This window comes from Elgaria multicarinata, chromosome 3 (assembly GCF_023053635.1).
Source record: "Elgaria multicarinata webbii isolate HBS135686 ecotype San Diego chromosome 3, rElgMul1.1.pri, whole genome shotgun sequence".
NCBI classification, from domain to species: Eukaryota; Metazoa; Chordata; class Lepidosauria; order Squamata; family Anguidae; genus Elgaria; species Elgaria multicarinata.
Genome location: NC_086173.1, coordinates 80,431,722 through 80,445,695, shown reverse-complemented (window position 1 = coordinate 80,445,695; position 13,974 = coordinate 80,431,722). Strand labels below are relative to the sequence as shown.

The 13,974-nt window shown below is 41.4% G+C and overlaps 1 protein-coding gene across 1 annotated transcript in view; it reads left to right on the top strand.

The window, feature by feature from the left end:
* The first annotated feature begins 1,547 nt into the window (after positions 1 to 1,547).
* PDLIM4 (PDZ and LIM domain 4) overlaps positions 1,548 to 13,974 on the top strand; it is a 78,830-nt gene continuing 66,403 nt past the window's right edge. The window contains exon 1 of the mRNA XM_063120707.1: positions 1,548 to 1,848. Within this exon, the coding sequence (XP_062976777.1) occupies positions 1,756 to 1,848 (93 nt within the window). The 5' untranslated portion in view covers positions 1,548 to 1,755. The remainder of the gene's footprint in view (positions 1,849 to 13,974) is intronic.

The window sequence follows — 13,974 nt, the reverse complement described above, 5'->3', positions numbered from 1 at the left end:
CCTACTTTTTCTGTGGTTCTTTTAAAAGTGGGATTTCCAGGGGATAGCATAGGGTTATGGATGACGTCCTGGTTTGGACCCACAAACTTCCATGAGTGGCCAATCATGAGTGTGCAATAAATTGCTTGTTTAGAGGATCCCTGCATGTGTTCTGGATACTGAAAACATGTCTGCTAGGCTCTAAGCCCCAATACAAATGCTATTAACCACCAATGTGTGCTCTAAGTTGATTGAAAAATCATGTGGAAACATAGATCTCACCACAAACTCTATACTTCACTAAACAGAGAAGGGGAAACTCCCTTGCTACATTTTTCAGAGGCATTTGTGTTCTAGCTGGCCCCTCTTGGAGACCAAATATTGAATTAGTTGCTGATTCACACATGAATGATCAACACTTGATGACTGCAACATAAAGCTGTGTGAATGGAGCATTCCTGATACACCACTATAGAAAGGACTTTAATATAATGTTATACACAGTGTTTTTCAGTAGGAACAAATCATGCACATACTTCTCATCACCTTAGCCCATTTCTGCAATCCATGGGGAATGAACCGGATTGCTGTGGGAACCTATGCCCCTGACCTATGGGTGGTCCCAGGCAAGGCCTTGATGGTGAAATCATACTGTCCCATTCATGCAACTTTATATGGTCCGGATGATGACTTCTTCCATTTGTTGCCCTCTGAGTTTCCCTATCACTTCTTCTGTCTTATTGATTTATTTATTTTTGCAAGAAATAGTTAAGGCAGAAAAGATGCACAACTGAACAATTATTTTTAGCACTTGGTGCCCTCCATCAGAAAGCACCCTATGAGTCTGAAAAGAGCCCTTGCAGGTATAACTTTGTCTGGCATCTGGAAAAACAGGGGTCACAATTGTGTGGCTTCCCCCCTCCCCCCAGACATTCACGTGGACACATGGAGGTCAGGTATTCATGATATCACTCTCCCTCCAACTGTTTCTTAGAGAGCAGTGCTCAAATTATGAATTAATGAATTCCACAAGCCCTGTTCCTGGCTTCCCCTAATTTTAGGCAAATTATGCCTCCCCCATTGCCTTCTAAAAACAGTAGCTAAGGGGGCATGCAAAAGGTAAGGGGCAAGCATCCTCTGTCTCTCCCCACCCCAATTCTGAATTATTATTTTTTGAAAGAGGCACTGTAAAATCAAGTGAAGAGAAACCACGCAATGCATGTGTGAATGAACCGCTGCTGGGGTTAGCTCCCTTACCTTTTGTGTCAACCCCCTTCAATGGTTTGGATTTGGCTTAAATTGGGGAGGGCGTCTGGGGATGGGGACCTCCTTCCTTCCCCTACAATTCGAGCGACCAGCCCCCGAAGAGAGAAACAGCAGGAGCACTCAACAGGGGAGGGCACGCGTAACTTTTCTGTGGAAAAGAAATTGGTGGCGTATATAGGAAGCCTCAGAAATAAATATCCTTCCACAAAGGCTTGTTGAACAGAAGGGTCAGGAAGAAGTTGGACGCCCGCCCGCCGGCCCTGAGCGCGAAAGGACCCGCCTCTCCCCTGCTCTGCCCCCTCTCCTCCTCTCCCCAGTGTGGAGAAACAGAGAGACGTCAGGCCGGACCGGAGATTAGCAGGCGCTTTAAGTGGATTAGAAAGCGGCAGAGCCTGAGAGAAGCGGGCGGAGCAGGCGCCGCTTCTCTCCTTCGGCTTCAGCCTGGTTGCCGGCGCTCGCTCGCTCGCTCGCTCTCTTTCTTTCTCTCTTGCTGGACTGAAGTGCCCCGCCATGCCCCAGACAGTGGCTTTGAATGGCCCTTCGCCGTGGGGCTTCCGGCTGGTCGGAGGCAAAGATTTCAGCACCCCGCTGACCATTTCCAGGGTAAGTCTGAAGAGAAACCGCGTCCCTTTTTGCTAGGGAGAGATGGATGGAGGCTTGAGAAGCGCCTCAGGCGACGGAGGCGGGAACTGGCATTTCTGCCAGGTCCCGCATTGGTCACTCATTCAGTTGCTCGTTGTTGTTGCTCGTTGTTGTTGTTGTTGGGGGCCAAGGAAACGCGCAACCCTTTTGTGCCCTTCTCTGTTAATAGGCTCTCAACGGAGAGCGCTCGCAAGCTACCGGGGCGATAGACAATGATGTTTGTTTCCCCTCACACGTTCAAACGCCATCAGGATTGCATCAGTCTGAGGCAACCTGGGAAGCACCGCCGTCCTCTGGCTCGCGGCGGGTTGCCAAACCGAGGAACAAAGACTGTGAGGCGACATTCCGGGGACGCCACCGGCTCCCTTGAGCTGCGTTGCCCGCAGAGGCACTTGTTGCGCGCGCGTCAAGTTCGCCTATCTGCTGCTGCTGCTGCTGCTGCAAACTTTCAGAGCAGATGCAGCAGCAAGACAAGTAGCGCGAACTGCCATCCTAAAAGGTAGCAGGACTGTGCAGGATCCTTATTTGTCCAGTTGCTTTGGTTTCCAGTGGGTTTCAAACTTCAGGAGGCTCTGGCTCGCTCTCTGGATGCCACAATGACGGGAGAAGGAGTGCGCTGGGCGTGCTGTTAGCTGGGATCGGCATGAGCTAAGCTGGGTAGCTACTTATTTTTTTGGAACCAAGCCTGGAAACGAGGATCTTTTAAAAACAGAAGAGCTGAGCTGTAGAGTGACTAGGAAAGATGGGGTTATAGTTTAACAGCGCACTTGTTTCTTTTTAACTAGTGTGCCGGGCCCTGTGAAATCTGTTCAAGGGAGGCAAATGTGGTCTGGGTGGATTTTGAGCTTGCCCACCAGTGAATGCGTTTATAAGGAACACCAGTGCAGAGCAGAGACCCTCCATCCTTTAGAGCATCGAGGGTATCTGTGCTCTTACATTCTTCTCCTTCTTTGCCTTCAACATTTTGGACAATTGTGGGAGTAAGGTGATTCATGGACCACATTCTTCTAAGGAATGACTCTCCTGAACTTAATGGAATTATACGAGGGACAACTGTAAGCTCTAACAGGCTGATCCTATGTATGTTTACTTGGAAGTATTTGTAAACATGCTAAGTAAACATGTTTAGGGTTGGCTTGATAGTCTAAACTTGCAGTCCTACACATACTTATCAGGCCAAGGGGAGACAGCTTCCTTGGACAACAGGCACATTTGGCAATTGGAGAAACTGTCCTGATACCAGCACAAAAAGGCTGTCATGGAAGGCACGACAGGACAAGAATCCCATCCAAAAGACCAAGTACAAGGCAGAGATGGGTCTAAGACCTGACACACTAAACAACTCTGAAACCACAGTTTTCAGTACCAACAGAAACCTATTTCACAGCAATCCTAGCTGCTAGCAAAAAATCTGTTTTTGTAAAAAGAGGGAGGGATAGCAACATGTAAGCAAAAGTAACCATGTTAGCCATTAAAAACACTACCCACGCCCATAGTAGTGTAATACTTTTATTAGGCCAGCCAAAAGGTCACAAAAATGTGTAAGCTTTGGAGACCTCCAGATTTCTTCATCAGAATCATCATCTTCTTCATCACCATCACCACCATCACCACCAGTCAAGATGTTACAAAAAGAAAGGGAGGGAAATGGGGGGTAGTCATGTGGTCTGCACAATCTCAAGATGAAGTGGGGGAGGAGAGGTATGCAGGCAGCCAAATTAGGTTCTGATAGGTCATGTGATGGTTACAGGTTGGACTTGGTGCTGCTCCCAGGATGGCTGAAAGCATGAAAAGGAAAAAAAATATCTGATTTTTGAAAATATAAAATTTATAATTTTGAAAATATAAATTTCATGGTGACAATTTTTTTTTTGTCACCATGAAAATATCTATGGCTGCATTCCTGGTATTAAATAGCACAGACTTGTTCCTGCTATGTTCCATTTGCCTGGCACAGGGTCTCACTTTAGTGTCATTGCCACAAGTACTCTTCAGCTATCACATTTATACATACCTTCAGGATATTTTGGAACTCCTGCCCTGAAGCATTCCTGCATATATGATAACATAAAGATTGTGTTGCTAGGTATGAGATCGTTGAATTTTCTTTGCAGTGAAAATGGCATTTCTCTTTTCTTTTGTAAATCATGAAAAATGTCCTGTGAGTGACATACAGCTGGTATATCTCCAATTCCTCAGATGTGGATATAGGTACATTTGTGTTTCATAGGACCATAGTGAGTGAAAGAACTGAGCCAGCTGCTTCCAGGAGAAGCCTGGCAGCTGGCAATATGTCCTTGCCTCTGGAAATTTTTGAAATGCTTACTTCAAAAGATGCAGTTTCCTGTAACAGAGAGAGCACATATTTAGATACTACAGAACATCTGTGATTTCCCTCCACCCCTTAAATCATACCTTGACTGGAATCCTATACACGCTTACTTGGAAAGTAAATCCCATTGAACAAAGTTAGACTTATTTCTGGGTAAACATACTTAGGATCTGGATGTAAATGTAAAATCAAAATGCTGCAAATATTATCAGCATTTCAAATTTGATATGTACAAATGTTGAGTACTGAGTGAAAAGGGAAAATGAAACCCACATATTTACATGAATCTCATGTAAATATGTGGGTTTCGTTTTCCCTTTTCACTCACTACTTAACATTCATAAGCCCAGTTCTCACACACTAGCTGATATGAAGATGATAGACATCTTCTATTAGTTGTTCTAAGATCTGGCACTCTAGAGGAATACTGCATTTGAACATAGGTACTAGCTGTTGATAGACCTTTTCACCTTGAGTTGAACTGCTGTGATGTCACAGAAGCATAGTAATTAGAGGTGCCCAAGATATGGCTTCATTTTATTGAAATAACCATGTGTGAATTCCTAAGCATTCTGTCTTGAAGCAGATTAAGTTCTGACATGAGGGAAGAACAGAATACAAATGAGAATTTTGAACATTGGACATTTCAGTTAGGAGGACGTTGATGATAGCTCTCAGCCAGGAACCAGTAAGAAGAAAATAATAAAGCATGAAGGGAACCCTCAAAACAAAACAAAGTAATGCTGCCTTATCACAAAGATGACTGCACAGTGCTAGAAAGCAGAAGCCCATGTGATAAGACCAGCAACAGCTGATGCCAACATTGCACAGGATAAGAGGAACAAAGTTCTGAAGATGAGGTTATGTAGGGTGACCATATGAAAAGGAGGACAGGGCTCCTGTATCTTTAACAGTTGTATTGAAAAGGAAATTTCAGCAGGTGTCATTTGCATATATGGGGAACCTGGTGAAATTTCCTCTTCATCACACCAGTTAAAGCTGCAGGTGCCCTGTCCTCTTTTAAATCTGGTCACTCTAGTATAGCTCCTGCACCTTTAACTGTTGTGATAAAGACAGAATTTCACCAGGTTCTCCATATGTACAAATGACATCTGCTGAAATTCCCTTGTCTATGCAACTGTTAAAGATACAGGAGCCCTGTCCTCCTTTTCATATGGTCACCCTAGGCTATGCAGCTCCAGCTCTCAGCACTTTGAAACGGGATGACCCATCCTGCCAATCAGTGGATTATCAGGATTTGCAAACCCTCTTGAACTCAAAGCCTACCCAACTTCTTAGGTGCATGGAAGAACAATTCCCTTAGGAATTTAGGAAGATGGCCAACATTATTGGGCAGCTTTCTAGATTTCTCTTGGAGCCCTCCCAAAAATGATAAGAGGATCCTGGACAGATCCTGACAACTTTTCATGGGCTGTGGTGGCCTCCTGCTTAGTAGTACCATCTTTTGCCAGCCCTATCAGCCTGATTTTTATTTTGACAGGGTTTTCCATGGTATAAAGGGGGGGGATCAATGAGTGCTTTGCAATGCAAAACAAAGGGTTTTTTTAATGTTAGCAATAAGTTTTAAAAATATATTAAGAAGTCTCCTTTTTTTCTTAGCATGAGAAAAGAAAAAGTACAGTATTATCAACTGATAAGAAAACAATTGATTTACTATTTCTTATTCACCTGGAAACATAGCGAAAGTGAAATGTGACAACCTGGGCAGCAACCTTCCAGTGTGGGACTAGATTCTGCCTGTAGCAACACTTTAGAAATCTTGTTTTTGTTCAACTGAGTTTCAGGGATAGGAAGCAGGGCAGAATTTGGCACGTTGACGGCTACAGGCTTGTTAATACAAAGCTAACCTTGCTATGATTTTAACCCAACAATTGTTAGTAATTAAAGAGTAGTGTTGCATTTTGCCTTTCAAATAAGTCTTTTGAAGCAACTTCTTCTGAGATTATGATATTATTATTATTAATATGATTACTATTATTATTATTTATTACATTTCTATACAGCCCCATAGCCAAAGCTCTTTGGGCCGTTTACAAATGATTAAAACATTAAACATTAAAAATTAATATACAAAATTTTAAAACAAATATTTTAGTCTTTAATAATAATAATAATAATAATAATAATAAATACTCTGAATCCTCCATCTTCAGCAAGAAAATGGTCTTTTAAAAAGCTAAAGCTAAGCTATTCTGTGGCTGCAATTCCATACACACTTACCTGGGAGTAAATCCCATTGAACTTGATGGGGCTTACTTTTGAGTTAATATGCATAGGATTGCACTGTAAATGCCTAAAGTTATTTTCTTCATACAACCAAGTACTGTCCCACAGATGCTGTGAACATTTAATCTTTACTTCAAAGATAAAGAAATCCTACAATAAACTGTTACCCATGTCTCCTTTAGGCTGGTTGATGGGTGAATTAGATAATCACTACTGTTTAAAATGCTGTTGAAAAGAAATATTTTGAAAGTTTCTCTCTTTTACTCCTCTATGCAGTAGTTAAACAATATTTTCCAGTATTTTGACATAAAAAAATACCAAACTTTGTATATATAAACTAATGAGCAAACATGATCCTGTCCTACTTACACCATTCCTTTGAGTCCCTTCTGATTTGGTGTGTTGGAGTACTGGGCTTCTTTGTCTTTTCATAGCAAAAGTTTGTGAACTTTGGATCTCTCAGTATCTTAAAGGAATGAGACTCTTTGAAGTTAAATGGGTAACTTGCTTTGTTTATATCGTTTTTGTAGCCATTTGTCTTTGGGATAGGTATACATAACGGCTCATAAACCTGTCACAGACATTGCAAGGAGAAACAGCTGTTAAAAGGTGTTTTCCCACACACAGGCTGCAGAATTCATACAGTATAAAGAATTCACTGCAGTAAATGAGAATCGCAGCAAAAATCCTAGAAGAAAATTACAAAGACAGGCAAACTTGCAACTTCTCAAAATGGTTATATTTGTAACATTCAATATATTTAGCTACATATTCATCCTAATTTGGGTAGGTTTCCCCCCCCCCCCCAACACCTTAAATTTCATTGTTTTATGAGGAGATTTTAATAACACAGACACTGTGGTAGCAGGCAACAAACATGTGACAAAGTACTGATGAAGAGTGAGTAAAATAATGCAGGCATCTGTTAAACATGCACATAATAGATATGCCCAGAGGGGAAGAAACTGGTCTCTAGGCATCAACACATTTTGTTTATTTTAGAAACTCTGCTAGCCGCTGTCTTGTTTTCCTTGCCACACTTTTGTCTCTTCTTGATGGCATTAATCTCATCTAGAGAAGCATCAGTTAGGTACTTAATCATCTCTTAAGCATCTTTCCATGGAATCATGTTCTTGTTCACTCAGAAATAAGTCTCACTGTGTTCAGTAAGGCTTGCTTCCATATAAGAGTGCATTGGATTTCAGCCTTACAGCACACTGTCATGAAGGTCTACTCAGAAGTAAGTCCAATTGAGTTCAATGACACTTACTCCCAGGTATAGGACTGCAGCCATAAGTGCAATCTTTTACAGGTTTACTCAGAAGTAAGCCCCACTGAGTAAATTAGATTTACTCCTAAGAACACACATAAGAATGCAGTCTAAGGCCATTTCTACATAAATTGGTAATTGGTCTTGTGATTGGTCACTCATGGAAGTTTGTGGGTCCCAGATACATCATCCTTCCACTCTTTGCAAACTTTAACGCTTTTTTTTTAAAATGGCATTGAAATTCTGAATTTTCCATCTTCCTGCTATGAACTGTAGTAAATCTATGGTGTATTATTTTTATTTATTTATTTATTTATTTATTTATTTATTGCATTTTTATACCGCCCAACAGCCAAAGCTCCCTAGTTTTAGTTCACAAAAACTAAAACCATTCAAAGTATAAAACAAACAGTATAAAAATATGATATAAAATACACATTAAAAACTGATTAAAAACATACCATACATGATTAAAACATCTTTAAAACATTAAAACATCTTTAAGACATTCTAAAATTTCACTGGATAGGCCTGCCGGAATAGTACTAGTGAAATGGCGTTTATCACAGCAGTATCACAGCACCAACTAGTGGCTTTATAATGAAACATACAGTACTTTCCAAGAAAGGGAAAAAACACATTATCGTAATCCCGCAAGGAATCCGGAAGGAGAAGCCCCGATAAAGTTGTGGGATTTTATCTTGTAAAACATTTAGTTTGGGTTTTTAGGGTAACCATCATTACTAACAACAGCCTGTCCCATTTCAGACACATTGACCTTGTTCTTATGCAATTTTAATGCATGCAGCAACATATGCAGCTGCTGTGAACAGGAGTGCCTAAACAACCCAGGAACACTTCATTCCTGCATTGTTTAGCATTGCATCCTAAAACAAACCATGGGCTTGTTGGGAGAAAGACAAGCCAGAGGTCTGGGTTTGGACACAGAGCATCCATTGGTTGCTTACCCACTCCTGTTTCCAGCAGGAGCGTTTGGGCAGCATGCACCAGCACACTGCTGTGTTGTGACAACTAGGCCAATTGTGTGCAAACCAGGCCAATTACAAACTTATCTCCTCCTCCTGTCCACAGGGCCGTCTTAACAGTATTATAGGTCCCCGGGCAAAGCAGTGCACTGGGCACTGCCTACACAACCACTCACAGGAATAAAATGTAAATTATTGATAAAATAAACTTATATTTATTGGTACCTCCAACAAAATCAGTGTTTTGACATTAAAAAAAATGCTGTACAGCAAAGATTAATCAATACAAACGTTTGGACAATATAACATGAGCTCTGAACTTGAAAAACAAAAATTAGTGTTAAATTCTGGTCTGTGCATAGATTAGCATGGGGCCCCTATGCTCGTGGGGAGCCCGGACAACTGCCCAGCGTGCCCATGTGTTAAGATAGCCCTGCCTGTCCATGCTGAAGGAGAAGAGTAGGGGGAGCACAAGCCTAAGGTTTGTTTACCTATCACTAAATATTTAAGATGCCAAACACGGCCTGTGGGTCTTATTGCTGAAGAACTGCACCATGCTCACTGGCCTACCTGTGCTGTCCTGCAGTGTATGTGTTTAATTTAATCATTTGATGCATCATGAGAGGGGCTTCTGACCAATAGGGCTGCATTAGTGGTTGTAATTTCCTCCACTGAACAGCAGTTGGCTCCTGGGGGCTTTCTACACACTTGGAAAGCCCTGCAGTAGCTGTGGATCTGTACCACATCAATTAGATGATGTAGGCGCACCTTCACAGCTGCAGTTTGAAGAAGTCAGGGATTTACCCCGCTTCTGGCATCTGGCATCACCCCGGGGCCAATCTGAGGTAAACTCAAGGGCGGAGCCTGGTGGAAGACCACCAGCGATTGGTTGCCTTCTATCTCCAGGACACCAATGGCCGCCCAGAAACCCCGCTTTCCCTCGTTGGCATCAGAATTACTCAGTGCCACCCCAGGAGAGGAAAAGCACAGGGTTTGAGAGGGAGGCAGCACCAACCCTACGCCGTGAAGACAGCCCCCTGGTGAATGAATAATGAATGGACAGATGAATTATTACATTTTTACACCACCCAATAGCCAAAGCTATTAATGGTTTATTGATTTGCTGTATATAATCTAGTTCCCTTTTGCTAACTTTGAGGGCAGGAATGGCTCAGTTTTCAGTTTCCGTGTTTTTTGATAGCTTTCTAAACTACCCTTAGTTTATGCATGTAATAGTGCTTCCCTCCACCCCCACTGAGAATAGAATAGTCTTGAATTAGTGCCTAATATAAATTACTTTCATTAATCAGCCATACTGATAATCCAGGACAGAAAATCAGGCGGACAGAATGATTCATGTTGTTCCATTCATTCAAGGTCTGACCTTGGTGGAGGCTAAACAAAATGAACCTCGCCCACCCTAACAACTTCCAGTCTTTGCCAGGCTGGACAAAACAAAACAAAGCCATTAGCCTAATGCAGGGGATTTACAGCCGTTTTGCAATGTTAATATGATGACATCAATATTTTTCAATCAAAATTTGAACTATTGTTCTCCTGACATAGGTGTTTAGAATTACTGTGGAAATATATGCAAATACCAAGGAGCATACTTTGAACTTTCTAAGCCACTTCATTTCTCAAGTCTACTGTAGCAATTTGACATTTTAAATAGCAAAACAATTTAAAACAGAAAGCCCCAAATCTTATATCTGGAATAAAATGGGAAAAGAATCAGGTTCCCAGTTCACAACATTCATATTTCATAAGATATAATTGTGCCTACATTATGTAAATTTAATAGCTTGGTATAGTAATCAATTTAGCTATTATGCTTATTGTTATTTAAAATAAAAAATTGAAAAGGATCATTGCTATACCAGCCTTTTTGTTGTAAAGGAGCAGGTAATTGTGGAAATTGCACTAAAAAAATAAAAGGACTAACGTAATGACATGGTACACATGTTAAGTCAGGTTCATAATATGAACCCATGGTTAACCCATGCTTTGTTGACTTACTCAGGGTTTGTCTGGCAGATGATCAAACAAACCTTGGCTTGCTTTCTCAATCATTTGGGTTGTTTGTTTCTCTCCTCCTTCACCCACTCCCTTCCTTTATTCCAAATGCCTTTGTGGCCCTCTAGCACAGGCATGTAGGCTCTGAGTTCACATGTAACAACAAGCCATGATTTAAATAATTCAGAGTTCACAATCTAACAACAAATTCTGGTTTGTTAGCATAGCTGCTTTTGAATATCATGACAACCCTGAATTCAACAACCCATGGCTTAAATAATCCACGGGTTAGTGTTATATGTGATCTAGTTCAATGTAATACATAATTTCTATGGCAAAATACACAAGAACCATCAATATACTTCTGTTGTTAGACACATCTGAGTGTCTGCATTGAGAAGACCTGATTTCATGACTTTAGAGGAGGGTTTTCTTGATTAAGAAATGAGGCAGGAGATTGGCTTTATTGAATTAGGAAAGTGCATTGGCCTTATTTATTTATTGGACTACATGTATGTTTTCGTCTTTTCATGCCTCTTGTGTACTGCTTTGGAATACCTTAGAACGAAGAGTGGTTTAAAAGTACTTTTAATAAACAAATAAAATCAGTTATATTTGGAATCTATCAGATACAACATCAGCACATGGCACCAGCTGATGCCTGGCTTGGGTTCCTCTTTTTAAAAAATATATCTCAGCACTCTGTACTAGGGGCCTCCATTTTAATTTCCCACAATGCATCAGAGTGGCACTATTATCAGGAGCATTACAAAAAATTTAAATGGTGGCTCCTGGCCACCTTGTGCTGATTAAAGAGCTGCTGCTGCAAACATCACAAAGTAAACCCATCCATTTAGGAGGGGGACCTCTGCTGAAGGGGCTTCATATAGGAGAGGACCCACCAGAGGGCACTTTGCTGATGACCCCTCAAACGTTGAGCTGGTCATGGCTCTAGAACAAAAGCAGACATTCTGGAAGTTGTGTAGATGCCACCAAAAGCACCAGCCCTGGGTCTCCTCCTCCTATCCTATAATCCTTGGCACAAAATGTGTGGGATGATGTCACTGTGCTGAGTATTTCCCCATCTACGCTCCACTTGGCTGTCAGTTTCAAGGGTAGGGAAATTCCCAGCATGGTGATGTCACATCAAATGTGTTGTATTCCAAGATGTTACTGGGGAAGGAAGGTTAAAGAAATGTGGGGGTGCTGCTTTTTCTGGAAGCCATACAATTCCTATAACCGTAAGAGGATTGGGGGGGCCCAACCCTGTCCCTGCTCTGGCAGCTCCCTTGATTTCCATGCTAGGCAGGGGGCAAAGAAGCTTGTCTTTCTCCCCTCTCGGTCCAGAAGCCGTGAGCTGCTGGTAGAGGTACAAAATCACTCTGTTGCTCCCCTTGAAGGTTGCTGTACTTCCAGTCTGTGCTGAGAGAAAGAGAAGCCTCTTTTTGTCCAATTAGCACAGAAGCCAAGTGAGTTTCTGGTGGAGGAAAAGTTTTGTCATTAAATGATGACACTGATGGATAAGCTAAGCACTGTGGTGTTTTCCTTTACCTTTCCTTCACTCATGGGATTATTCTGCTCTTCTTGGCTGGCAACAGTATTCATAACTAGGACCATACATTTTAGCTGCAGGCTCTTGCACTCTCTGGAGAGAATAGTTTTATATTGTGAATGTGCAGGAAATGTGTCAGTCTCTAGGGGACAGAGCTAAGTACTCCACACATCAGCAGCTGGAGGCAGCCCTTACAAAGACAGTCATTGATTTCTGTTCTTCTAGATTCCTGGCTTGGTGAGAAGTCGTGGGTGGTACTTTACAGAAGGCTGGAGAAGAGTTGGGAGTAAAAGACCTTTTACAAATATCATAACCCTCACCTTTACTTAACTGAGCTAGCACAATTTATTGGAAATATATATTGCACTTATTGGCCTTTTTCCTACTCTAGCAGAAGCTGTCATATCATCTACACAAATATTAACAAAATATTATTTACTCAAGACTCTGTCCTGTATTTTGCAGGAAAGAGGTAGAGGGAATGTTTTTCATTTTACAAAATACACAAATTAGCACCTAAGACAATAGTATAGATCATATGACCATTGAAGTCAGGCTGATTTAAGCAGGGCCCAGCAATTGCTAGGGAAAACAGAGAATGAAGCCAGAAAAGGAGCTGGAATATTGAAAATATTTATGAGAGAAAGAGCCAACAAGATTTGTTTATCACATGGCAGAAAGGTACTCATTGTGATAAATGAGTACAGGGCAACTGTGTATTGGGTTTCCCTTTTTTCTCCACACTTCAATGCACCATTTTTAGGCCACTTTGTATACATTCATATTCCATCCATTGCACCTATCTGAATGGGAAAGGATGTGACTGTTTTAAGTTTTTGCAATGGCAGTAATTCCTGCTACAGCAGTGGTGCTGTGGATTTTAGATTCAGAGCCTTAACTTTTCTTACTTTGTATTTGTAAGGTTCACCAAGATAAAGTTATTGCACATGAGGTACATGTTAAGCTTAGAAAAGGGTTATTTAAAAACAAAAGTAAACTGTTTTTAAAGATAGTTTGTAAGGTTTCATTACACAAAAATGTTTATTATTTGAATTGTGTTTTTTTATTGATGGGACTAATCAATAAAAATCACCTAATTCTCATTTAATTGAGTTTTATTGAATTTCCGTGTTAGCCTTATTTCTTAGCCAGAGCCCTTGAGATGGAACAGTACCACTGCCTCAGCTTTTCTCCTATGCAAAAAGTAAAATGCTGCACTTTTAAACACCGTTGTGATAGGGTCTAAATCTGCTATTTCCCACTTATACTGAGTTACTAAAAGCCTCACTCATAAGGAAAATAAAATTGGATGCAATCCATTGTATCCCTGTGGACTATTTTGCATCCTGCAGGGGACCTTGGATAGTATCAACTGTGCCCTGGCTCTAGGTTTAATGATGTTGCCCTAACATAAACCAAGGCTTTGCAATGTAACTAGTGCTTTCTAGGGCAATGTTAGGACAATGCTTGGACCACATCACTGCTGGGTCACAGACGCACGCCCAGGATTTAATGCGGAGGGATGGGGTATACTGCAGGGGAACCGCCTAAGAGCCACTTGAAGTAAAAAAGATGGAATAAAAGGACTTTCAGAAAATGCAGTTTTTCAAAAGGGAAGTGGCTGGTCGGCTGTGGATTGGTGACCACATCATGTGTCACAAAGGACCTCAAACTGCTCCCCCTT